Source organism: Brugia malayi (genome assembly GCF_000002995.4).
Source record: "Brugia malayi strain FR3 genome assembly, contig: Bm_v4_ChrX_scaffold_001, whole genome shotgun sequence".
Taxonomy (NCBI): Eukaryota; Metazoa; Nematoda; class Chromadorea; order Rhabditida; family Onchocercidae; genus Brugia; species Brugia malayi.
This window is the reverse complement of record NW_025062479.1, coordinates 5,309,549-5,335,321: the sequence shown is the minus strand read 5'-3', so window position 1 is coordinate 5,335,321 and position 25,773 is coordinate 5,309,549. Positions and strand designations below refer to the sequence as shown.

At 35.2% G+C, this 25,773-nt stretch overlaps 8 protein-coding genes across 9 annotated transcripts; 2 read left to right on the top strand and 6 right to left on the bottom strand.

The window, feature by feature from the left end:
* Positions 1 to 77: 77 nt before the first annotated feature.
* Bma-rund-1 (Uncharacterized protein) lies at positions 78 to 3,674 on the bottom strand (the record flags this gene model as incomplete). 2 transcript variants are annotated; one of them, XM_043073699.1, is made up of 11 exons in its annotated part: positions 78 to 184; positions 606 to 798; positions 950 to 1,095; positions 1,211 to 1,379; positions 1,712 to 1,835; positions 1,909 to 2,144; positions 2,281 to 2,385; positions 2,581 to 2,811; positions 3,009 to 3,147; positions 3,391 to 3,460; positions 3,593 to 3,674. In XM_043073699.1, the coding sequence occupies 11 exons, from the start codon at positions 3,672 to 3,674 to the stop codon at positions 78 to 80; spliced, it is 1,602 nt and encodes a 533-aa protein (XP_042929633.1). The 2 variants fall into 2 exon arrangements, with proteins under 2 accessions (XP_042929633.1, XP_042929634.1); XM_043073700.1 differs by lacking the exon at positions 78 to 184 and adding an exon at positions 447 to 454.
* A 2,095-nt stretch (positions 3,675 to 5,769) lies between these two features.
* Positions 5,770 to 9,349, top strand: Bma-pdi-2 (Uncharacterized protein; the record flags this gene model as incomplete). Its single annotated transcript, XM_043073698.1, has 8 exons — positions 5,770 to 5,877; positions 6,334 to 6,525; positions 6,791 to 6,982; positions 7,069 to 7,272; positions 7,764 to 7,928; positions 8,056 to 8,377; positions 8,667 to 8,845; positions 9,200 to 9,349. 8 exons carry the CDS (start codon positions 5,770 to 5,772, stop codon positions 9,347 to 9,349), a joined length of 1,512 nt encoding a protein of 503 aa, XP_042929632.1.
* Positions 9,350 to 10,198: 849 nt separating this feature from the next.
* Bm10997 (Uncharacterized protein) lies at positions 10,199 to 10,351 on the bottom strand (the record flags this gene model as incomplete). Its single annotated transcript, XM_001899270.1, has 1 exon — positions 10,199 to 10,351. One exon carries the CDS (start codon positions 10,349 to 10,351, stop codon positions 10,199 to 10,201), a length of 153 nt encoding a protein of 50 aa, XP_001899305.1.
* Positions 10,352 to 11,343: 992 nt separating this feature from the next.
* On the bottom strand, positions 11,344 to 12,746 carry Bma-rhi-1 (Uncharacterized protein; the record flags this gene model as incomplete). Its single annotated transcript, XM_001899271.1, has 5 exons — positions 11,344 to 11,456; positions 11,598 to 11,684; positions 11,900 to 12,031; positions 12,216 to 12,352; positions 12,625 to 12,746. 5 exons carry the CDS (start codon positions 12,744 to 12,746, stop codon positions 11,344 to 11,346), a joined length of 591 nt encoding a protein of 196 aa, XP_001899306.1.
* Positions 12,747 to 14,257: 1,511 nt separating this feature from the next.
* On the top strand, positions 14,258 to 15,863 carry Bm4032 (Uncharacterized protein; the record flags this gene model as incomplete). Its single annotated transcript, XM_001899272.1, has 4 exons — positions 14,258 to 14,379; positions 14,998 to 15,118; positions 15,223 to 15,362; positions 15,707 to 15,863. The coding sequence occupies 4 exons, from the start codon at positions 14,258 to 14,260 to the stop codon at positions 15,861 to 15,863; spliced, it is 540 nt and encodes a 179-aa protein (XP_001899307.1).
* Positions 15,864 to 16,585: 722 nt separating this feature from the next.
* Bm10996 (Uncharacterized protein) lies at positions 16,586 to 16,861 on the bottom strand (the record flags this gene model as incomplete). The annotated part of the gene is made up of 2 exons (XM_001899273.1): positions 16,586 to 16,692; positions 16,765 to 16,861. 2 exons carry the CDS (start codon positions 16,859 to 16,861, stop codon positions 16,586 to 16,588), a joined length of 204 nt encoding a protein of 67 aa, XP_001899308.1.
* A 713-nt stretch (positions 16,862 to 17,574) lies between these two features.
* Positions 17,575 to 19,042, bottom strand: Bm3139 (uncharacterized protein; the record flags this gene model as incomplete). The annotated part of the gene is made up of 6 exons (XM_001899274.2): positions 17,575 to 17,673; positions 17,835 to 18,027; positions 18,130 to 18,277; positions 18,484 to 18,586; positions 18,727 to 18,850; positions 18,924 to 19,042. The coding sequence occupies 6 exons, from the start codon at positions 19,040 to 19,042 to the stop codon at positions 17,575 to 17,577; spliced, it is 786 nt and encodes a 261-aa protein (XP_001899309.2).
* Positions 19,043 to 22,516: 3,474 nt separating this feature from the next.
* Bm13762 (Uncharacterized protein) lies at positions 22,517 to 25,130 on the bottom strand (the record flags this gene model as incomplete). Its single annotated transcript, XM_001899275.2, has 6 exons — positions 22,517 to 22,683; positions 22,800 to 23,072; positions 23,256 to 23,448; positions 23,649 to 23,828; positions 23,903 to 24,033; positions 25,019 to 25,130. The coding sequence occupies 6 exons, from the start codon at positions 25,128 to 25,130 to the stop codon at positions 22,517 to 22,519; spliced, it is 1,056 nt and encodes a 351-aa protein (XP_001899310.1).
* Between the last annotated feature and the right edge of the window lie 643 nt (positions 25,131 to 25,773).

The following is a 25,773-nucleotide window of genomic DNA, read 5'->3' as shown; positions in this document are numbered from 1 at the left end:
ATAATACGCTCTATTTGGTATATCAAAGCATAATCTTTCAAAGATATAGAAAAAGCAGCATGAGTTAAAAAAATTTTTCAAAACGCATCCTTCATTTGATGAAAGGGGCGCACAGCCAAATCCACCGGTAGATGAAAATTATACTTATGAAGACGTTCCAGCAATTGGTAAATATCCTCACAGCCTGTAAATTATTCAGTTCATTGATATTTAAATAATATAAAGTTTGAGATTTTCAGATCCAAACCCATGCCATTATCAGAATCGTCAGAGCATCTACGGCAACATTCTTTTGGTATCAACGAGAAAGCACATCAAGCTGGACTTCCAAGCACTTTTCAGAACAACATCCACTTGTCAGCCATCAATCTATTCCGCTTATTCATCTGCTGGATTACCAACTATTCTGACCGATTTTTACCTAATCAAGCAGTGTTGTCGTAGCCTTAAACTCCTGGAAATACATGCTACTGTGTTTCGATACTACCTAGGTTCTGCTACTTTAATTTGAAGACGTGAGGTCCACTTGAAATTCGTGAGAATCTATTTGGTTTTCTGTTGACTTCTTAAACTTTAAAAATTTTGAAAAGATCAAGTCAATATACCTGTTCTGACTACATAAGACCACGATGCAAAACACTGCTCAACAATCTGCTCTGTGCAGAAAATGGTTCGTATCCATGACGGCAATTTTTTTTCATTCAGTGCTGCAGATACCAGAGCCTTCCACATCGAATCAGGGGAACGTTTCAGTCGAGTATGTGTTGACGTAATATTTTCGATAGTTGATAGTAAAAGCTATAAAGCACGAGTAAACATTAAGTTCGATCTAAGCTGAGACCAGAACTATAAGTGAAGAAATGAGTCACTGATTCTAGACTACGCTCAGATTTCAGTTTTAGTAAAATACAGCATCCACTTTGGAGTTCAAGGGATGTGAAATTCCAACCTGTTTTGATGTGACACTCCGACCTGCAATGATATCGAGCTGGTAACTCTGTGAAAGACGGCGAATAGGTGCATCGCAATATTCACGACCGCACTTCGAATCGTAATAATACATCACGACATCCCAAACGTGTTCCAGCTTTCGTACTAAATTTTCTTAACCGAAGTGTCCTACCAAGTAAATCGAATTCAAAGGATTCAGTGAATTAATTACGAAGAATATGTGCCTTAAAAAGTAATACCAAGCACTGTAAAAACTTACCACTAGTACTTCTAGCAGAGCGCGAACTTCCAGGATAGCAACCCAAAGGTGCAAAATTAACAAAGTGTTTGACAACGTTGTTCATACCATGTTTCAAAAGATCACGCATAGCAGGACACAGTTGCTTTCTAATGACAGTAACTACCTCCTCTTCGCTGCGTTTGAAAATCTCAAGTTAAAAAATTACATCGGGCAAAAAATTACATCAGCATATATCTCTACATCCAAAAGGGAGTCTTAGAAATATTATATTGAGAATGATAAAATAATAAGTAGCGCAACAGTAGCAGTTAAGAGATTATCTTAACTTGGAAGATAATACGGTGTTACTTTCATTGCCAATTCACCAAGCCTTAAAAAAAAAAAAAAATTGCAAGCAAACAGTAGTTTACCGCCTCTCAGTTATTCTAAAACATCCCAAGAACTATAAGCCATAAGCTCCTCTTTTCTCAAAAAATCATAAATGGCTTTTAGAAAGAAAAGTGACACCAAGTAAACAACCTCATCATATGATTTACTAAACGATTCAGAATGAGAGATATCTATATCCACCGAAAGCAGGAGATATTTTTCCATCACTTCAGTTGCTGCATCAACTGCTAGCTCTATCCGTGCTCGCTCATCACTAAAATTTTCATATCACTTTACTTTATAGAAAAAAGAACATTAAGAATCTATATAGCTTTGAAAACACCTGCCCATAATGGCTTCCTTGTAGTGTTTGCTTCAGCTGATTACGCTCGAATTTCTGGTTAAACTTGATTAAATTCATGAATGAACCCTTCTTTGCCGGTACAATAGGTAGCGAGACAACTGAATTAGATAGACGATCGTTGACTTCCGTCTGCAGAAAACCAATAAATCGCTCAAGATCGACAATTTGTGCTTGCAACTGCTCCACTAACTGCTCTTTCGCTTTAATGGGGTTCACAAGCTAAAACCATATCGATGCAATGTGCTGCAGATAAAAATTTAATTAAAACATACAGGATAACTCCAACACTTTTTTCAGTCAGTCCTAAATTCTCGAATCCATGAACACCAATCTTCGCATTACTTGAATAAAGTACCTTCTTCAATGCTTCATCAACCTTCTTTTGTAAATCGCATTGGGACATTCTGTCCAGTTCCAGATCTAACTGCACTTTTTCGTGAAGTTTGTCAATAACTGCTTTCTAAAATAGAACAATTCTCAGTTCACAACAAAATAATTCCAGTTGTCTCACTAACACTACAACAATTAAAAAAATCCTGTGTCACAAGAATGGAAGAAAATGAAGTCTAAAAACCCAGTCAACAAGATATATATATATATATGTCCTACTCAATAGATTTATCGAGTATGAGTTGACAAAAGTAGCAAAACATACTTGTCTAGCCATGACTTCAGCGCTTGGAAGGTCACCTTCACCACTTTCATAAGCATATTTCTCCAAATCTTCCAGTTGTTGTTTCAAATGAGCGATAAGTATCTTTTGCCGTTCCTTTTGCTGATTCATATCACCTCTTTCGTTATCTATCGTTAGTGAGCACTTCTGCTTCTCTAATTTCAGATCGGTACAACCACGGAATGCAAAATCTTCCAGTTCTTTCAGTAATCGCTATAAGTTACTGTTAGTGAAATACGTAAATACCAGGTGATAAAAACTTACAGACACTTTCTTTTGCAGGTATAATAAAAGCTGATGTCGAAACTATGGGATCAAAAAAAAAGTGAAAAACCCATTTTTTTTAAAATTTTTTCGAGCAAAAGAAATTTAGAGAAAAAAATAGCCTTGGAATTCAAGAATTGAATTACATCTCTTTCCGATGGATCTGCCTTGCTGATCTGCTTTAGACGAAACTGCACTTGTGCAAAATGTGTTGATAAAGACAGCAGTGAACTATTAAGACGTTCCTGCTCCTCTTCAAGTTCCCGAAAACGAATTTGTTCATCTCTGAAATGGTCGATCAAAGGAGATAAATCAATTAATTTTCAATGACAGTCTCAAAATTATGAAACATGAAAGAATTTCCTGCTCTACTATGAAACAAAGATTTGAAAAGACTGAAAGAGCTTTAAATGTTCCTAAAAAAAATCAAAAGATAAAGTATCTCATGAAAATGACCATTAAATCACTTCATTTACCAAGAACAGATCAAAATCATTTTAAAATAATAGTCGAAATGCGAAAACTAACAAGTGCACAGCTTGTAGCTCGTCCGAAGACTCACCAGCTGGAGCCCATCTTTCCATATCAACTGATTCATCTGTAAAAATCCTCAAAATCACATTAAGGATACGGAATTTGTTTTCTGCTGCAAATAAAATGAAGCAGCATATTCCCTGATTAAAATCCTGTAAGACGAACATTAAAATCTGGAATGATGAATGAAACTTGCCATCTGAACTGCTGGATACTACTTTATTAGCGAATGTTGGAGGCAACTTATTAATATCCATAAGATCCTCGCCAACCATCATTCTCTTCCAAATAATGAAATATAAAAAACTAAATTATCAATCACGTGATCACGAATATCTTGAAGTTCTTATAAACAGTTTAAGGCACAACTATAAATTATGAATCCAACACGAGGCAAGGTGAAGATACCACTCTGCTTCCCAAATCAGTGGTTTGCCCTCCACAAAACATAGTTTAAATCTTCAACGTAACCCCACCCTCTTTAGATTGCACAGAGCGGTCCTTGGCTCACGTGTGAGCTTCGATATGAAACGGATACTTACCATTATTTACTTTCTAAATTTTGTTGTTTCAGCTCGTCTCAAGTTTTCATCACAGGAATTATGGTAATAGAAATATTCGCAAAGTGAGGAATGATAAAAGGGAGTTAGTAGCGTTTCTTGTTTGCTTTGAATATTGCGTTATATTCAGATCATTTGAATGGAAAAATCGATTTCGATTATGAGAATTTTTTTAGTATAACATATCTTTTATAAATCAAGTTACAATTGCAACTTCTCGTCATTCATCTTCCCCATTGTATAATTTCTTCCTTCTTTTTTCTACCTAATGCCTGACAATTTGATTAGTATAATAATTTTAGACGAATATTAATTTTTAATGTAACAGATTAGATAAAATCATATAATTTCATTAAAATGCTAAGTGATATGCACTGAAATTCACCTTCCCTAGTATCAGTTATGAGCAGAAGCTGCAAATTCCCGAAAGTTTCAAACAACTGCTATTGCCAAAAAGAACCAGAAAGACTGCTTATCTAGAGCTCCACAATCGAATTAAACGTTATATTTAACAGTCAGTATAATGAACCTTCCCGAGTAGAATAATATTCGGTAAAACTCACTTTCCAATTTTAGAATATCATGAGCAGAACATGTTCTCATGTAATCTTTCAGAAAAATGCATAGTAGATCACTTGCTAAAAGATTTGTAAGAATTTTAATTTTTTTTAAAGTGCAGAAATTTGATTTCAATTCGTAGAATGATATTTCGTCCAAACTTGATAGAAAAAGCGACGGTATGAAAGTTCATAACTTATTCCTTACTGAATAAATGTTTTTTGTCGATAACTGCAAGAAACTGTGTCTGCTGGTTTCTTGAAATGTTGGAGTCAATCTATAACTTAATGGAATAACAACGGATATTTTCAACAGTAAATAATGACGGTTCGTTTGAAAATGTCACATGCCGAATTACGGAGATTTTGTTGGTGAGATTGGTACAGAATGACCTATTTTTCTTTTCCACTGATCGATCTTGAGGAAAAAGCAAAAACATGCACAAGTGGATGGATTAATGTTGTAGTTTTGATTATTTCTTATACTGATGAGATACAAGAGAAATAACAAGTTTTGAGCTCGTCGGCACACACAAAGTTCTGAAAAAAAAAAAAAAAAAAAAAAACTGCAGTAAAAAATTTACGACAAGCTAAACTGTGACGAGAAAATCCGATTTGCTTCTGTGTAACATTTCCAATGCTTCCATTACGTATTTAGGCGCAGATGTCCATCTCAGTGGTTTAAAGATTTCACTTTTACGAAGCATTATTTTTGCATGATGTATTTCAAGTTTCATTACAGAGAAGAACAAGACGCAGAGGAGCCTATTTTAATCAGGTGAAGCAGCCATGCTGGGTTTTGATCAGTTAAAAATTTGCGAAAGTTTTGTGAATTCGCCATGTTCAATCTGTTCCATAGCATAGTTTCCGATAAAGAAACTGTTCAGGCGTCATGAAATCATGTGAAAATGAAGGGTTCTTATCCCTCAACAATCAACTTATGTCTACAGTCCCTAATCTCCCAGAATGACGAACGTGAACTCTCAATACTGCAAGAATGAAGATACTGCAAGCAGGGAGTGCGTAACGGCCCTCACGCAAATCTCGTCCAGTAGAGCACAACCAATGGTTTCGCGGGGGTGTGTCATGCTCGTTATCCAATGGGCGAACAACACACAATGCACTGTGCGCCGGGGATGGGGAGGGGAGTGGGAAAGATGGGAGGGTGTGCTGTTATCAAAGCGACGATGGATGGCATGGCTGCCATGATTAGGTGTCGTGTCGAAGCGTGCTGAAGTCATTCGCTGTTTCAGGTTATGTTCAGGTTGGTCGTCACCCTTAGCCTGTTGCTTCAGTTTGCACTACACCCGGTTGCCCATGATGCAAGTGTAGAGGAGGATGAAGGAGTTCTTGTACTTACAAAGGTTATTTTTTGCACACGTATTATCTGATAGGGATCCCCAGTAAACCTTCGTTTCTCATATGACATATGTCCCAACTCACATAATAAGAACTATCTTCACTTGTTCAAAATGGTTGTATTACTTTTTGAAATCAGACCTACTGAACACATACATTTTCTACTGATTGGTATCATTTTTGAAAATTTATGATATGTGTAAAAAACTAAGTCATTATCTCTTTCTCTTTCCACGCTTTCCCACACCAATCAATGAAATGCAGAGAAATATCTTAGAGAGTTCATTGAAAGAATTAGAAGGACAGTAGTAGGGAACTGCGATTCAGAAAAATTTTCGTATGTTCGTTGACTTTTTCTGTACCTGAATTCGGAATTTGCTTGAGCATATTTCCTTTTATTTTTGATTGAAGTTTCTATTAATTACGGTCCGAAACTTTTCATTTTCAAGATGAATTTTTAGGATAATTTTGACGACACGGTAGCAGCACATGAGTTTATTCTGGTTGAGTTCTATGCACCATGGTGTGGACATTGCAAGGCCTTGGCACCTGAATATGCAAAAGCAGCGCAGTTGCTAAAGAAAGAGGAGAGTCCAATCAAGCTTGCAAAGTGCGATGCGACCGTACATGGTGAACTTGCTTCAAAGTACGAGGTATGTTAATCAATTTGTTCAGTACATTTTATTTTTGCGTTTACTTGGCATTGCATCTTTTTATGTTATATTTTTTGTTTAAAGCTCTTATAATTTTTTGTTTAAAGCTCTTATAAATAAATCTTCGTGCATTTCTTAGGTTTTATACGAAAGATCACCTCTAAGTGCTGTGGACTGGGTTTTGGATGAATTAAAAAAATTCGTTTTTTTTTTCTTTTTTGAGTTACAAATTTATTGTATTGAATCACATAAGTTGGCATTTTAGGTGCGTGGTTATCCGACTCTGAAGTTATTCCGTTCTGGTAAACCACAGGAATATGGTGGTGGACGAGATGCAGCGTCCATCGTCGCTTGGCTAAAAAAGAAGACAGGTCCAGCAGCTAAAACCATACTCTCAGCTGACGATGTAAAAGACTTCCAGGAAAACAATGAAGTGTGCGTCATTGGCTACTTTAAGGTATTTCTTGTTTAAAATGTTCTCCCTTATTTGAGAAAATATTACTGTTAACCATTTTGATATGCTGTGTTCAAGACACTTTTCAGGATACTGAAAGCATGAATGCAAAAGTTTTTCTGGAAGTGGCTGCTGGATTCGATGATATACCATTCGGTATCACCACGGAAAATGATGCAGCAAGACAAATAGAATTGGAAAGTGAAGGCGTTGTGTTGTTAAAGAAATTCGATGAGGGACGAGCCGAATTTAGTGAGAAATTAGTAGCTGATCAACTTAAGACTTGGATTCAGGTACTTTTTGGATTCTCTGTTGATTAGAATGGTTTCTCATGCTTTCATCATTAAAGCACAACATGTAATAGTTCAAACAAGGACCAGCACTGTTTTCTGCCTAGTGTCTTTTGCAAGTGTACCGCTGTGTAAACCCATCTCTTATTTTGTGTACTTTTTCCTAGTTCGTATTTACATAGTTACATGCACATTAAATGCTGCTCTTGGCGCCCTCATGACTTCCTCAAAACAAAATCTTCAGTTTAGATCACTGCTTACCTTAAATTTTTGTTTCATTGTCTTCAGCGTGTTTATTGCTGATACCATAATCTATTAAAAAACAAAAATTCGTTAAAAATATAGTTCCATGCATTTAAAGTAGAATTCATGTATGCACGCACTTCATCAGTAATATATGTAATAAAATAAATTAAACTGCCAATGATCTTGGAAGAGGCGATACTAAACTGTACCTTTCGATCACTCACTTTGATTCATAAACTCATTTTCAGGCTCAAAGATTACCGCTTGTGAGTGAATTCACACAAGATACTGCACCAATTATCTTCGGTGGTGATATTAAATCACACAATCTCCTATTCATTTCAAAAGAAAGCTCTGAATTTGAGAAACTAGAGAAAGAGTTCCGCGCAGCTGCGAAGAAATTCAAGGGCAAGGTGATTTTTTCATGACTCTGATGTTGAATTTTCATGGACTTGGAGTGGCTTTCCGGCACTGTGTAATTACATTTCCAAATATATTTTGATAGGTGTAAATAACTCATGTAAAGGAGTTCTTTTGTAGGTTCTTTTTGTCATCATTAATACGGACGTGGAAGACAATGCTCGTATTCTGGAATTCTTTGGTCTCAAAAAGGAAGATTTGGCAGCACTGAGATTGATCAGTCTAGAGGAGGATATGACTAAATACAAACCCGAATTCAAAGAAATTACAGCAGAAAATATTATACAGTTTACAGAAATGTATCTTGCTGGTAAATTGAAATCACATCTAATGACTCAGGATATTCCCAGTGACTGGGATAAGAATCCAGTAAAGGTACTAGTTGGGAAGAACTTTGACGATGTCGCAAAGGATTCCAAGAAAAACGTCATTGTGCTATTCTGTAAGTGTTTTATTATCTTGATATCAAGAAGGGTGTTCTATTTCCACCGCTAATTCGAGAATTCTTGACTTATTGGTAGGGTCTGAACGCTAGTTGAAGGCAGCAGTATGAAGAGTCATGAATTACTGCATATCTTTGCTTTTCACTTCATTGCGGATGAAATTTTCGGTAATGTAGCGGAATTTTATAAATTGGAATTTTTTGATCTGTATGTCTCGTAATTACTGTTGTGATTTCCTGGTGATTAGAGTTTACTATACACAGTTTTTATATAAGCAGAAGGTTGCAGACGCTCCATGGTGTGGACACTGCAAACAACTTATGCCAACATGGGATAAGTTGGGTGAAAAATATAAGGATCATGATACTATACTGATTGCTAAGATGGATGCAACAGCAAATGAAGTGGAAGATGTTAAAGTGCAGTCATTCCCAACAATTAAGTTCTTCCCTGCCAGTTCTAATAAGGCAGGTTGTTTCTCAATTTTTTAGGTTTCCCTGAGCTTTTTGCTACTTTAAAATGAAGGAAAGGTCTGTGCTATTATGAATGCAAAGAATTTGCCAGTCTGAGTACTATCAGCAAATGAATTTTCCCCACACTGTTATTCAAAACTAAAATTTGCTAAATAACCTAGTACTACAGCGGCAAAAACTGAAACAAATCATGCAGTCGTGGGATCGATGAATTCTGTGCATTCGTCTTAGTGCGCACATCTGTGAATGTGTTTTCGTAGATACCCACAAAAGAAAGCTTTTGTACTGGTTTTTATGTTTCATTTGAAGGGTACAGTAATGAAGTAAACTTTCTTGTATTTATTTTAGATAATTGATTTTACCGGTGAAAGGACATTGGAAGGGCTGACGAAATTTTTGGAAAGTGGAGGTAAGGATGGTGCTGGTTTATCAGATCAAGAGAAGGCAGAAGCCGAAGCAGAAAATGAAGATGAAGAAGCACAGCATACTGAATTGTGATCCTGGCTTGGAAACTTCATTACTGAATAATGCTGTTAGATGGAGAAAGTCATCACTTGATCAAAATAGAGTCCTATTCCAATTATAGTTGAGAGATTATGAGATCGTGAAAGAATGACGTTCTAGTATTATGTAATCGTTTACTGTCCGATGGTAGTTCATTCCTAGCTACTTTTTTCTAGGGAGCACATTTTGCATCCGCGTTGTTACTTTTGATGGTGACTACGAAGATAAAAATAATGAATTTGAAAAATTCCTATCCTTTCTCGTTTTTTTTTTTTTTTTTTTTTTCTTTAAATATATTTTGTTATCATTTTGAAAGGGAGTATTATTTCTGTTATTATGGTTAATTATTGTAATTGTTGGATTTTATAAAAGTTGGCATGTCTTCTGTTAATTTTTCCACTGTTTATGCCCAGAACTGCGATATGCGATTTAAAAATGCTTAAGACTATAAAATTAAAAAATTAGAATCGTTTGTAAAGAAACATGGTTTGACACACCTCTCTGCTTTTGATATATGAATTTAAGGTTGTAAATTTCTAATTTCTGTGATCCAATGTGGAGAACCTGCATTTCCGTTTTATTGACCATTTTTACTGGTTGTATCAGAGCAGTTATAATTCTATAGTGGATTGGTTGGAGCGTTTTAATGTCCACAATGTAGTTGCGTGTGACAATGTAGCACTTGTCGGAAGGAATCGTTCCGACTCGTCATTCTTACCAATGAAGTCTTATAAATTTCTTGAATCAGTAAAGAGATAGAAGGGTGTGGGAAATGCTGCAACATACTAAGTTCCCAAAACATGGTGGAGGGAAGCATAACTGGTCTTTAGTGGTTCATCAAACCTAAACTGCAACTATCTGCTTGGGAGTAGAAGTGGGCAGTCTCTGTACTCCGCTACCCTGCTGTATGGAAAGCGGGCCATGCCAGACTTCACGAATCCATGCGGCACCATAACTGGTGCCACTACTGAGTGACTGCTGTACCGTCAGAAACATCAACGACATCTCGCAAATAGGTCTTTAAGCAATTCTGTAAATCTATCGTGTTTATGATTAAGTATGTTCCCGAAGTTGAAATTGACATTTGACGTTATGTACCAGACAGTGAACACAAATACACTACCTTCATATACAAATACTTCGTATGTCTAATGAACCCAACATACAGATGAAAAACTAAATGGTGGAACTGAACAAAATAAAAGCGGAGATAATGATTATCCGCGAAAAGCGTCTACGAACTAATTTTATCTCAGGACTCCGAATTTCTTCAAGGAAATCGAGAATTTCAGAAAGTATGTCTTTGGAGCGAATGTGTCTTAATGTGCACTGAAGGGACTTTTTGATTGATCCATGCAATTTTTTTCTTTTTTTTTTGTTTAATTCAAAAGTAACAACTGTGTTTACACTCGGACACTTTGAAGAATATTAATAAATTCATCAAACTCACCAAGTCTTAGATAGAATTTGCAACAAAGCGTGTCAAATACACCACGGCCACAAGCATCTAAAGCACTGGAAATACTAGATGATAAGAAAAAAAATATTTGTGGTAAGACACTGTTAATGTAGCAAATTCCGTTTCCGCAAATGACCTGAACAGAAAAGAAAACTGCTATAAATCAAAAGCAAAAAACTATTAATAACATTAGCTTGTACATTATATAATTGCAAAATGAACAGAAAATATGAAAGTGGAGCAATGAACTAATGCAATAAAGCAGCTTATCAACAAGAAAACTTGATAAACACATTCAAAGTAATAGAATGCAACATCAGTTAATTAATTAGCATTAATTGGAAGAAAAGAATTGACGAAGTGAAACCATTGACGTAAGACTAAATACAACAGAATACACCGAAAAGCTACTATTATATTACATATCTTTAGCAAAAAAAAAAAAAAAACCCAATCATGAAAGTGAGGAGGTTAGTAATAAAAGGCAGTTAAGTTAGCTGTGAAAAATCGTGCAGAAAAAAAAAGCTACTTATTCTTCCCAATCTTTTGCAATTTCTAAGCTCCACGTCCAAGACAACCAGTCATGGTTATCATCATCGCATACCTGCGATTTCACTTTGTAAGTTCCACGATGCAGTATGCCTGGAAATGCAATGCTATAATTTACTGAAACAAAATATCGTGAGAGAACAACTTTTATAAAATTAAGTGAACATTCAAAGTTATGCAGATGAAGAAACTTGACACCTATCTCTCAACTCTTGGAAATATAAAAAAATTAACCAGATGGGGCTTCGTCTGATGGTGTAATAAATGACTGAATTTCCATTTTTGGCGCATATGAACCCATCATAAACGTTTCTTTATCAACTGAAAAGATTAATAAAAAGCAAAAAGCATAACATTATACCAATATTTGAAAAGTTCCATTTTTTAAGGGTACCTATCTATTAATAGGAATATTAGAAGACTTTTCACTTGTAAATAATATAACAAATTGCGAAGCAAAGTCCCGCAACTTCATTTGTATCATTTTCAGCAAGCAACTTCGGAATATATTTATGCAAAACAGGAAATCCTCACACCTGTTATAGAATGACGTGTGACCTTCTGCACATATTTCAAACCAGTACAAATCTCTCTTTGTACATGAAAATCAAAACGAATCCTATATGCAGCTCCTTCCTTTATTATGAATGATGCATTGTTCAAATGTTCTGCAATTTCATGCAAAGCTTTGAATTCCTTCGTTTAAATAGAAAATACTTAGCGAGACTTCGAAAATCAATTTGTTGGTAATGCTGTAGTAAGGCAGGTATTTCAAACAAAGCGCGATGGTTGTCCGTCCTAAATAAAAAAAAAGAAAAAGTATAGGAACAACCATTACAAAACGGCAAAAACCTCTATCAAGATGCATTGTGATATCCGGACGACCCTCGACAACTAACGTGATCGAACGCACAAGAACGTTGCGAGGATCGGTTGCATCAACAATCACTTGCCCAGATTTCGCTTGACCCAGAAGTGTTTGTTTGTAACTGTAAATCAGTAAATAAGACCTATTCTTCAAACATAGAACTGTGGTCCTTGAGAATTTGAAAAACTAAAAATAACCCACAAAATAAGGCACAAAGGTTTCCACTGTTCTATATTCAGTTTTTGGCCATTTCAAGTTGACACATATATTACTTCGGCCATAATATAAAAGACTGCAGTATCGAGATATTATTCAGCTTTGAACTACATCACTGATGAAGTGCTTCGTTCTTCGAGAAGAATGGAATGGTTTTCAAACCCGGTAATCACTCACCGATTCAAACTTTCATCATTAGCGTCAATTGCAATAATTTCTGAGACAGACTTCTGCGGAGGTGGTACATAATTTTCTTGCGCGCTGTCCAGCTCCAAATCCTGCATTTCTTTCTCATCCATTTGATATCTAAAATTCGTCGAAAATCCTTCAACTTGATTTATATTGCTAATTAAATAAAAGTTGCATTGTGAACTAACAACAAAATAAGATTAATGTTGAAAAAAAATGAATGAATGAAAGCAATAAAATATTGCAAAAATAAAAAATGATCGGTTCCAATGTATGCAAACTCTTCTAAATCAAAAACCAATTAAGCTAGGCCTGCCATTTATTAATGATGACGAATAACGAATACAGCCCAACGGACAGCTGAATAGTTTGAAGCCTCAAGCTTTATTTCAATTCTTTACATATGATTTGTCTCTATACCTACACTAATATTTCTACACATTTCTCTACTAATATATTTAAATTAATACTATTCTAATTTACATATATCACTATACTAATACCTACCGAAAGAGCGTCTTTATATTTCTTGGCGATGACATGTCATCACCAAGAAATAAAAAATGAAACTCATAGAATCACTTAAGTTGATAGAACTACGTATAAGTTAGAGAGGATAAGGTATTTACGCGTTCTGAATAGTATGAAGTATGGAAACAAGCATATCGTCTATTAGTGGAAATAGTGACAAATCACCACCCTCTTCAGCCGTCGACCATATTGTTATAATGTCAATTAGTTGGACAATTGGGCAAAAAACATCTCTTTTCCAACTGCTCAAGTTTCCAAAGTATGATTATAACTAAATTCCATTAATACTTGACTTTCATAACAATCGATAACTTTAAGTGAAATGAAATTTACATGAAGCACAGATCATATTTATATTTACCAAATATATTAGAAATGTATAGAGCTCAACATCATAAGTGGACATAAAAACAGCATGGCAAATTTCCCTCTAAGCATTAGTCTCTTACTAATGTAGCAGTTGACTAATTCTAATCCAATTACCAATCTGATTCTCAGTAGTTTTGATCGTCGCATTATCTAACAGTTCCCGACTCAGCTTACCCAATTCATAGTAAAATAAAATTGTGTTACCTCTTACTTACTCCTTCGAATCTTATTTCATTTTGCGCCCACCGTGAACTTATAATGATTAACTAAACTTTTCTTCCATTTCTAAATTCTAGCCTAGGCGATGCTCCCCTCCTTATTTTAAATGAGCCGCGAGTTTGCTCCCTGGCATTGTTCACTGTCAGCTTGAATCAGCCCATCTCCTGAATGGAACAACGATATATAACGACCAGCCTTTGAAGCATGCCTCTAAATAGCCGAGGTAGAGAAATACGGCCCGTACGAGATAGCCCCTGGACGTACCTCGAATGGTTCTTATCGGGTTTCGTCTTTTGATTTCATGCGTGGTTCTTCCCTGCGCACCAGCTGTGTTTCCTTAAGACTGCGTCATTCTGCGAATTGAGGAACTTGTACGCTGTTCATAATTTTGAATGCTATGACGTCTTAATGAGTGATAAGACGTGTCGTAGCTGCTAGCATAATGTGGGCTTCCTCTACAAATTGCAGTTTTCAGCTTCTTTTCAAATAATTTTTGGCTGGGATGTTGCTGTTTCTACCACTTTATCGTCGTACCATCTCTGTTACTTTCCTGAGGCTATCGTCGGCAGTTTCGCAGGGAGCTAACGGTGAAGAGAATATTGAAATGAAGCCAGCAAATTACAGGTCAGTTCATCAAGACTTTCATACTTTATCATTTGTTAGCACCGCAGAATGCAGGAAACTTCGATAGGTCTTATTTTGTAGTATTTCATACCACTCGGGAATCACTGTTCAAGTTCAAAAAGGATCTCATCTAGTTATACACTTGGTTACTTCTCTGTTAAGACAGTTATAAAATATCCAAATCAATCCCAGAATAGAGAAGAATAGTACTCTTTTGTTATAAAATTTTATAATGGATATGGTATTATATTGTCTTATTTGTTTGCTTCGTTGCAAATGTGTTGCTGACCAAAAATACTTCACATAAAACTAAAAATTCGAACGAAGGGAAAAAATTATGAAGATCAAATTGCAATCTTTGGCTGTGTACTAAAAGAATGAGATACAGTTTAGTGACGATTAATGTGTGATTCTGGAGGTTTGCCGAGTAGGCTTGTAGATTTTTTAAATTTAATTGGTTGCAAGCAAAATCAAAAATGCTCTTCATTAAAGGAATACACTGCTCGCAAAAATCATTTCGTGTGAAAATTATTCTTAGGTAGTAATATAAGAGGTTCTTCTGTTGATATTTTGTGGCTGTTTTAGCGTAGGAACGCTTCCCAATATGCATTATTTTAGACCTGGTTCAGACTCTTATGCATATGAAAATCCGTGGCCGAAATTAAATGGTAGTCGTCTGGATTGGCTATTTGGTGATGGCTGGAGAAGACCACTGGCAAAAGATCAGGGCGGCCAGATCGTTCGTTCTGATAATTTCTTGATTTCAAATAATGGTGCTTTTCTTTTGAATCAGGAAATAAAACTTCGAAATTTTTTTTGTGGATGTCTTGCCTTAATTTATAGCGTCGCAACTGGATTTGGTTTGGTTTATCACCCTATGATGAACATGCAGATTGGTTGAAATTTCATCAGTACATGTTTGTTTTGTTAACAGTAATGGTTAGTTGGGTGACGCTGTACATCCTATACGCTGCTCCCGATTGGTTTGTTTTTCTTTTTTCTTTTTTTCTTTTCAAAACCTTTTCTGAACTAATTCATTATGTCAGCATACTTTAGTCTGCTCTACTCTTACCTCTTACTTCAAGTATTAAAAAGAACTCTAATTTACTTTTTATAAAACAGCAATCCTCGTTTGCTGATATATCTATTGCTATTATTGTTCATAAAGGTGTTAGTAATCTATTTGTGAAAAATTTGAGTCCAGACAAGCTTACATCATCATATACAGATTTTTGAAATATTTCACAAAAAGTTTTTTGTGATATGGAAGTATTTTGCAAGCCTCTCAAAAGAGCCGTATCTTTTTCTGATAAGTAGTTTATTACAGGCCACAAGCAAGGGATTGGGCATATCGAGAAGCTCATTTGGAGATGGCACGAAGGGAAAAAGCAGGATTACCATACATCAGCAAAGACTTGATTCGACCAGACAAAATTGTTCTTCCATCGGATGAGGAGCTTCAGAACTTTGAAATTATCATTTGAATAATGTTATTGTAAATATACCTTATTTTAGGAATGGTCCCGGTAGTTTTTTGCACTCATCTTGTCAAATTGCCGAAATATTCAGTGAAATGAAGTGCTACAGTCGAAATGTTTCTTGGAGATGTCTGTGGATGCTCCCTTGAAATATCCTATGCTTGATTTTGTGTGGGAGCATTAGATTAACCATAATTTACCATTATATAAAATCTCGACTCAAAAAATTAGAATCCTTATATCTCGAATTGATACATTTTTTTTTTTGATTAAAAGATCAAAGCATAAAAATCATCTCCAAGCTCTACGTTTGTTCGTTTGGTTTCCTTGTCTCACTCCTTTATAAACACTGTTTTTGTTTGTAGAGCTTGTCGTTGTTTTTAAGAATTCAGCTATGAAAAGTTTTTTGTTGCGTACTCCCTTTAGAATTTTTGGATGAAAAAGTTGCAGAAATTAAAGTTGTGAAAACGGAGAAGTTTGATGAAGTGGACTTTTCTCGAAAGCTGGTTTTCGATTGACGGCTAATTTTGACGCTTCTAATTTAACTGGTTTGCTATTTGTTGTTGTTAATAACTCTTCTGGATGCTAGCATTCAGAAGGAAGAACAGAAATCAAACTTTAATTTGGGACATTTCCACCACATATTATTTACTCAAATTACCAGAGCTTTTGCTGTACCAAGAAATCTTCAGACACTATACCTCTTTTTAAAAGCATCACATTATGCCCTATGTTGATACAACTTCATCAGTTCCATAAACATGACAGCAGACAATTAATGTTACTTCTGTTTCGTAATGGTCACAACTTAGAAAGACTCGTGAGTAATATTCAGCTGCAAAATCCCAAAATTATTTTTTAAAATGCTTACATATAAGACTCCTTTTTTGGCCCAAATATAATAAACCTTTGGTAATGTGTTCTTTAGCGATCTGTTCTTCTGGTCGAACATCTAGAATGACAAGCGATTTCGTTGCTAGAGCCTTCTCATCAGTTAGAAACATTCCTCAATGAACAAAAGATTTCTCAAATATTTCGACTTTCACAGCTCCTATGCTAAAAGGATGTGAATGGGTCATATGACTCCTTACCAAAAAAACAGGTTTTAAAAAGTTCTTGCCTCCAGTTTTTGATAAACTTAGAATATTGTCGTTTGATATGGCAGGTAAGGGTACAGCAACAAATATGAATGTAGATAGGAGATAGCAGCCCAAAAGGATTAAGCTTTGATAGACATTAACCTCGTAACAGTTCGTGTGATGATCCTGATAGTATCAGTTTCTTTGGAATTCATAAGAATTGATATGAAATAAAAAATTATTGAAAACCCTTCATCTTCTAAACGGCTTCCTCTTCCGAGTGTAATTTCCTTGTGAATAATTTTTGGTAAAGATAATTGCATGTCACTACCCACGGGGAAGTGCTGAAGAATTTTTTAGTTTTTTTTTTTTTTTTCAATTTTTAAGTTTTTAAATTATTTCGAAGATCAGGTCTTTCACAAACAGGAAACTGCGTGGTAACACATTTTCTGAAAAATGCAACCGCTATCAAAACAAGTTCAGATCAAATAGTTCCAAATAACTTACGTGTATAAGAATCGTTCTATTTCTTGTAAACAATGGGAAGTGTAATACAATTTATTCTTTTATCAGTGTTTGGTGAAGATGCGGTGGAATTAGAAAATATGATTTTAAAAAATATCGAGATATCATACTCATCAGTTATAATGCTGTTTGAAAACACAGAAGATGATTTTATCCTGAACAATCGACAGCAACGAGAGGAGCATTTGTATAGCGCACACTCCATAATGCAGCTGCAACCATTTAACACGTATTGATAAAAACCGAAGTTTTCTTTTTTTAAGTAAAAAAAATTTTTTTTTCACGAGATATTTACTGAATTAGTATATCATTTAATTCTTGTTAGGTATTACTAAGTTACAAAGTTAAAAATAGTTTTACAATTCAAGCCTACCGATGAAAATATGAAGAAATAAACAAGTATCGTAGGAAGAAGAAAAAGTAATATGGTGAAAAATAAAGTAGCTATGAATAGCTGTCTCGCGTCCAGTTTTACTGAATCAACTCTCTTGCGCAAAGGATTATATTTCCGTCCACGAAATAATCTCCAAAGTGATTTTATTGACATTATTGACAGTGTGGCCATCCTGGAAGAGATTCTTGATTGGGAATGAAGTGAAACAGTAGTTATGCACTCCTTACAAAAATGCTCACTTTCAATTACTGTAAAAAATGGAAATAACACTTGCTTGAAAGCGTAAATATGAAAGCAGTATATATGCACGGTGAGTAGCCGAAAGAGATCAGATAAAGCAGCGAAAAAAACAGATAAGCCAAAGAAACACGATAAAGAAATGAAACCAAATCCAATGTAAACACTTGCTACTGATAAATAAGCTGAAAAACAAGTGTATCAGTTTAATTGAAAAACTGTACCATCCTTTGAACTTGATGATTTTAAAATTTCTGAAACCCTCCTGAGATTGAAAGTTCATAATACTTTGAACCTCCTGAGATTCAAAATTTCTTTCCTGAGGCTGCATGTATTAGTATACAAATAAAAAGTAATAGAAATCATCAATCTCAAGTTAATTTCAGCTTACTTTGCCATAAATAGATATGATATACAAAGAACTGTGATAATATGGTATTCAAATGAGCATTTAATTTTAAGCCAGCGGGATATGTTGTGAGCCAGCGTATCAGCTAAAAATCCTCAGCGTTATTTAATCATTCAGAATTCTTCACCAGCATTATTTAAATTATTTAGAATTCTCTAGTCAGGATATTTTCTCCACTCATACTCCGTTACTTCAGTGATCTGCAGATCGAAATGAAAAGACAACCTTCTCTAGATTAGTAATCATCATTGCAAGTCCATCCCAAATGTAATCAGAAAAAAAATCGACTTCCGTCAGTTCTTTCCAAACGGTTACACCAATGACAGTATCCAGAATTTGACGCTGTGTCCTAAAGAATTTTTTATATTGTGCGCTGATGTAACTTACATAAATTAATCCGGGACATTTGCAAAAAAACCGACCGACACGAACCTTTCCATTTACATTGCAGTCTGGAAACAACTGCGGAGTATTTTGCAAATGAAGAGATCAGAACGGATAACTGATATAGCGCAGCAAACATTTCTGCGAATTCCTTCATCCAACAATGTCCTGCAAAATTCCATTCATCACTTCAAACCTAGATTTCCTAAAATAACCAGTAATAACGAGAAGTTACTGCAGGATACCAAGACCTCAATCTCCTGTACAAATTAGGAGTATTATGTCAAACTTATTCCATAACCACTCAGCAGAACAACATCAGCGCAGTACTGCTAAGCTGCCAAATCTCTGAACAAATTATCCATAAAACCATTTATTCCTCAAACAGTTATACATATTTGTAATCATATCCAACACTTAACCTAACTTTTTGCAGTTTTTTGCATGTTATAAAACATTATTCGAAGCAAAAGTTCATCACTACAAATCAAATTTCTTTTTTCTATCCATTTACAGTACCGAGAATATTTTTATGTATAATCCTGCTACAAACGGCAAGCAAATTACACTGAGAAATTTATGGACAAGTCACTTATTTTTCAGAAAAATATATTTACGAAATCTGTTGTTTGTAGCATAATGTTTTATGGTACTTAAACTTTTATAAGATATAGTATAAATTAAAGAACAACTTATAGAAAAAAAATGTAAGTCGAAAATACGAAAAAAAAAAGGTAATAACATTCTTGTTTAGACCAGTCACTGCAATTTTCTTGTACTAATTATAGCATTCTAGATGGTCATGAATGAGGCAGTTCAAATCTTATTTTCATACTAACATAAATAAACTATTATGCAGCCGATAACATACCAATCACGATAACGAGTGGAAGTAAACCTCCTAACCTATGAATGGAATAATTTGAAATCTATACTTTCACTATAAAATATTGCACTTATTACGAAAGTATACACAAGAATTAAGAACACATAAAATTATAATATTTTTGCAAAGTAATTGGAAGCTCTTACACCCAACAAGAATGTAGCAGATAAAACCTTCATAAATAACAGCGATGACAAATGAAAAATACTGTCCTACATAACCAAGTTGTTGATCATAATCCCGAATTCTGATCCAGTTTCTATTCAACCGTGTGGAAATTGGATTTCAGTAGATGCGATGTGATAACGCAAAAAAAGTAAAGTAACTAGAACGGTTTATGTACCTGTTAGTATAGTACTATCATCACCGTATCTGGCAATGGTAAATCTTTGATGGTCATAATATCCATCTCAAAAATAAGCAAACACGAACAAAAAAGACTGCTGTTGAGATAAAACATTCTTCATAAATACATATATCTTGTTTAATTTGAAATTGCCAAGTGATCTTATCAATTAAAACTGACATCTAGATGCTAAAAAGAAAAAACTTATAAAATCCAGTAATTCTTTTACCACGCCAAATCACCTGTCTTCGCAACTTTGGAACAAATCCAGCATTATTTTATCATTGCTTTCGTCTCTTCCAATAAAGAAAGCGAAATACCAGCGATGGATTCGGCTGAAACTGACGCTGCTACATAGAAAGATATTAGCCATGTAAATGCTATTTACTAAAAGAGAGCAAGAATTAATAATTCCTAAATCCAACACTTATCTCGATTGTGAGAAAAATCGAAATCAACGTATTTATCAGCTAGAGACAATAATTGATACCAGTTTACTTGAGGCAAAAATACCGAAAAACAATAACATAGCTTGCACATTTCGTAAAACCAAGTTTCCTAAGTCCTACAATAAGTAACCACGGTATGTGAGAACCTACTCTTCTTTCGAAAGTGGGAAACCTTCTTCCTTAATCATCCCAAAACTATAGTGAATATCACTATATTTTGCTACGTTCACTTGTAAAAAAAAATCCACAATTGTGTTACGATTTAGATACTTATAATAAAGGAAATGAAGAGCACAACTGATTTTACAAAACCATTACACGCCATTTAAGAAGTGTACACTTAGCTCAAGATTTCATGAGCAATGTTCTACCTATTTCCTCTTTCAATTCTGAAAAAAAGTGTGAACGAAGGACCAAACAAAACATACTAAAGACCAAACGTAACACACTCATGCTTCAAAATACATGTATTATAAAGCAAAAAAAGGACATTATAATCAATGAAATATTCATATCAGAATTCGAAATCCAGTGACGAATATATATATATATATATATATATATGCATTGTAAGACAGGTCTCTAGAAATAACAAATCAAACGCCAACTGTTACGCCTTCCCTCCTTCTCCCCGCTTCCTCCTCCAGCCCACCCCCCATGCTCCAACTGGACCGTATGACGTACATGTAAACAAAGCATCTGACAGTTTAACTTCATTCATTTCCTCGTCCCGGTGAATTGGATTTTCGCTTCATAGAGTTTAAAAAAAAAGTTTTGAACTTATTGAAGAAATACCCTTTATATTTAAATTCCTCCCACAGATAATTTGTCTACTTTTACGAAGCCTTATGGATCCTTCCAATTATTTATCATTTCCATTGAAACAGAATGTTTATCAGTAACTTCACGATTCCGAACCGAGCATCTTAAAACTCACTTCATGACTCCTAGAATCTTATTCCAATTTCACGCTCAAGTTACGATGAACAAACAAAAAGTGGAACAATTCGATCACCTTAGAGACCGATAAACACATGTTCCTGCGTTATTACATTATACTTTAACTGTCTACAGATTGGTGGCTTATATAGAAACATTATATCTCGAACTCAGAAACCCGCCGAATCACTCCACCTTCATAATCCTTTCTGGAACATCAATTTTTATCCATTATATCATCGACAACAATTTTTAACTGACCACATGCCAACCACTCCCTAAAAGTATTTCTGAAAAACTTTTAGGCACAACATTCCCCTGCAAAACACAACACAAAATGTACACCTACTAAAAAGAACGAGTATAACACTCATACTCAACAGGAATTCTTTATTCAAGGCAAATGATTGTGATACGCCAGTCATGAGAATCTTCAAGGGGCTACTAGTACTTTTCAGCAATGGTTAACAACACGTCATCTGCTTCAATGCAGCCTTCGGACAAGTAACATAATGGAGAAACCAAACTTCATTAAAACTAATCATATTGACTCCACAAGGGATACAAGAAATTATTAAATTCTACACAGTTTACTCTCCGTCAGCACAGCAGATTGGTATCCTATGCTCCAGTATTATCTGATACCAAGCCTTCATATTTCAGAAGCTGTGTTGTGCTTCAGAATTACCAACTCCCTATTTATACCAGATATAAGGGCCGAAAAGTGTCAGGAACAGCTAATACCTATAGTGAGATAACATTGTTTAAATTTCATTTAATAATATACAGTAGAACCTGCATATGCTTCATTGTTACCATTGTCGTACACAAACTCGACTTTTGCAAAATAGTTTATCACCCTAATTAAATAGATTCTATCGCTGTGTATTTCGCACACCGAGTTAATAAACCATATGAAACACATAGCTATCAAAAAAAACCTAACTAGTAACTGCATATGAAGAAAAAAATTCATGTAACCGGAAAACGGCAAACACTCAGGAACATGTTTTACGATTTCCCGGCTGCTTCCAGCTTTTTACGTAAAGAGAGCGGCATTTCTGGCGGTGGTGGACGAGGCAATTTAAAATACACTTTCACAGAATCATAAATAAACCATTGCAATGCCGTAAGCGTACCTATCATTATAATACGAGGAAAAAGTCCTTTCCAGAGACCTGCAAGTAATGGCTGTTCTTTCATTTAGTTCACAGAATTCAGTGTTAAGTTTTAGTCGAGTATAAACCCTTAAAACTTTTGAACCTCAATGGATATAGAACGCACTTAAACATACCCATAAAACCCAATTTTCTAGCGATTGCACTCGCGGAGGAGCCCGTATCTTGGTTGAGTTTACTAACGATTGTATCCGCCGGATGAGAAACGATAGCACAGAACACACCGGCAATATATCCAGCGACGAACGTAATTACTAATTGTTCTTGCTTTGTGCATTCAGAACGTGGTTTTGGTACCACATACCTATATAATGCTTCCAATGTACGTTCAAAACACGCAAATTTCATCATGGTGTAAGGTATCTGACGCATCCAAAGTGGTGGTAGACCTAAAATCAATCAAGTATCATTTGACGCGAAAGTACACTATGACTTGAAAAAAAAAGAAAACCATTTGACTTCAATCTTTTCACGATCTAATACTTTACTGTCTTCGACCTATTTCCCAAAATCAAATACATAAAGTACTCTAGCAAATAATATTTTACAAAATCAATGGTACAACTACTTGCCTTTGTAAAAGCCTGTCATTCCTTCATTTCTATATATCATTGGTGCACAACCACGAAGTGTTGGTGGAGCACCTGGAGACGTCTGAACGCGAACCTTCGTAGCCTCCATTGGTGCCAGTAAAATGTCAGCGAAAAATTCTGCAGACGCAGAAGCAGCCAAATACAAACTTGTACGCCACTGATAAGATAATTCCTAAAACAAAAAATATTAGTACTGCCAGAAATCCTTTCCCAAACTCAAAATTGTCCCAATGTCTCCTTAAATAAATAAATTTAAAAAAAAACTCCATGAAAATACTAGTTTAACAGATGAAACAAAGTCAACTCTACCCAAACAGACCTAAGACGGAGCATTACAAAACCAAGTTTGCCGAACCAACATAAAAACTGTACCTCACCCAGCACGTCACTATAGAAAATTTTAAACATCTCGTAAAAACCAAATTTTCCAAGTCCTTGGAGCGAATATCCAACTAATGTTGGCGCCCATCCTTTCCCCAAAGCACGAAAGCCTTCTTCTCTTACTGTAGTTCGAAAGCCTTGTATAATTCCTTTGTACTTTTCCGGATTCACCTAAAAATCAACACCACTTGCATAAGCGTAGAAATAAAATTGAGAAGCTCCTGTAAGCCATTTAACACCAATACCTGTATTCGACATTTGACAAGATCAAGTGGAACAATAGACGTATGTGTGGTACCACATGAGATCACTCCACCCACACCACATAAAAGAAAATATTTAAGCGAACCAAATTCCACTTCCTCATCAGACTTACCTGCAAGCTTCAATCAATTAAGCACTTAAAAAGAAAAAGAAAGGAAATAAACAAACCCACCCCCTCTTATTAATATAATAACTTATATGCTAAGCAGATCTCAGAAAAAAAAAAAAAAAAATAGGACGTTGTACTGCGGAAAAGCCATCAGCTGTATACAAGGAAACTCACATTTCTAGAGCTGAAAATCTTCCAAACAAAACCAAAAAAAGGATATACCAGAAATTCCAAATTCAAAAATATTTCTAACAGCTCAATGCGATTAAAAAGTAGAAATGTCTAAAGTGGGATGGAAATCCAACTGTACAAAGTACATGACAACACCTAATAGTGCAATAAATGAATATAGCAAAAGTCAGCACATCAGTGTAGTACGATCTGTAAGACTACCGGGTTAACGTTAACATGAACTTGTCTACTCATCATGGAAAAAAGCAAGCATGCATTTTCCTAAATTTTGGATGTTTTCCATTCAGAACAACCATGATTGTTCAGTTATTCAAAATAGCGGTATCTGAGAGGGAACAGCAGCCTTGTAATTATCCATAATTTGGTTTCATTAGCAACCGAAAAAAAAGATGTCGATTATGAAAAACAAAGTTACACCACAACAGCAATGCCGATTGTTGAGAAAAGCAAACACGAAGAAAAAAAAAAAAAAAAAAAAACCATATATTAAATTAAAAAAGTATTTGCAGGGCTTCTAGACTATTATTCTAACAACACCCTATGCAAAACAGGCACATCTCATACTGAGTTCCTCCATTCCCTCAGTTTCTATCCTACTATCACTGCGAGTACATTTAACTCCTAGTATCATCCTATCTCACTTTTCTTCCAATATTACATTGCTATGCATATCTACCTATTAGTTTCACTGGTAAAATCTTGCTAGTCTTGACAGTATTAAGCGACTTTTTTACCTGCCATTTGCATCAAGTTGATAAAACAAGAGCATATTAACGATTGCTAATAAAAAGCATACCAATGTTGCCGCCTATAGAGGCACAAAATAGACTGCGTATTGGGAAATATGGGAATAGTGATGACCTGCTTCCTCCGCATGACTGTTCCACGAAATCGTCAGACAGTGCCATTATTCCTAATCAATTAACTGCATTAGAGGGTTTATCGAATTAAATATAACAGTTTCATAATGAAACTGCTACATTTAAAGACTTCATAATGAAACCTCGCATACAATAAGTATTCGAGAAATACGTGTAGAACATGTAATTCAGAAATCCTGATTTACGATCCTATATCACTGGAGTCATAATTATTCTGAGAAAATCTAAATACTTTAGAATCTCGACTTCGTCAAGACTTCCATTTTTTATTTATCAAGTCTGCAAGCAATCCCTGTGCCGTCAAACCCATCTAAACGACCAAAAAAGAGTTCGAAGAAATGAAACAACATCGACTGAAAATGGACATAAAAATAACCAAAAGACAATCGGGAAGCAGGCAAAACACTATACAAACTCTCACCGACCACGAATACACTGCACGACACCTTGCCGGTCATAAGCGTCCCACTCCCTCGCTACCGTACTACTGCCCAAGACCCCATGCCAAACACTTCAAGAATCTCACCAACTCATGAAGCACAATTGTGCGAACAAATTTTCTCAACGACTCGATATTTAAACTGCCTTTCGTTTTTACATGTTAGCGGGAAACTATCAGGTTGTAACGACTTTTGGTGTTCGTTATTGTTTCTGTTCCACAAACATATTA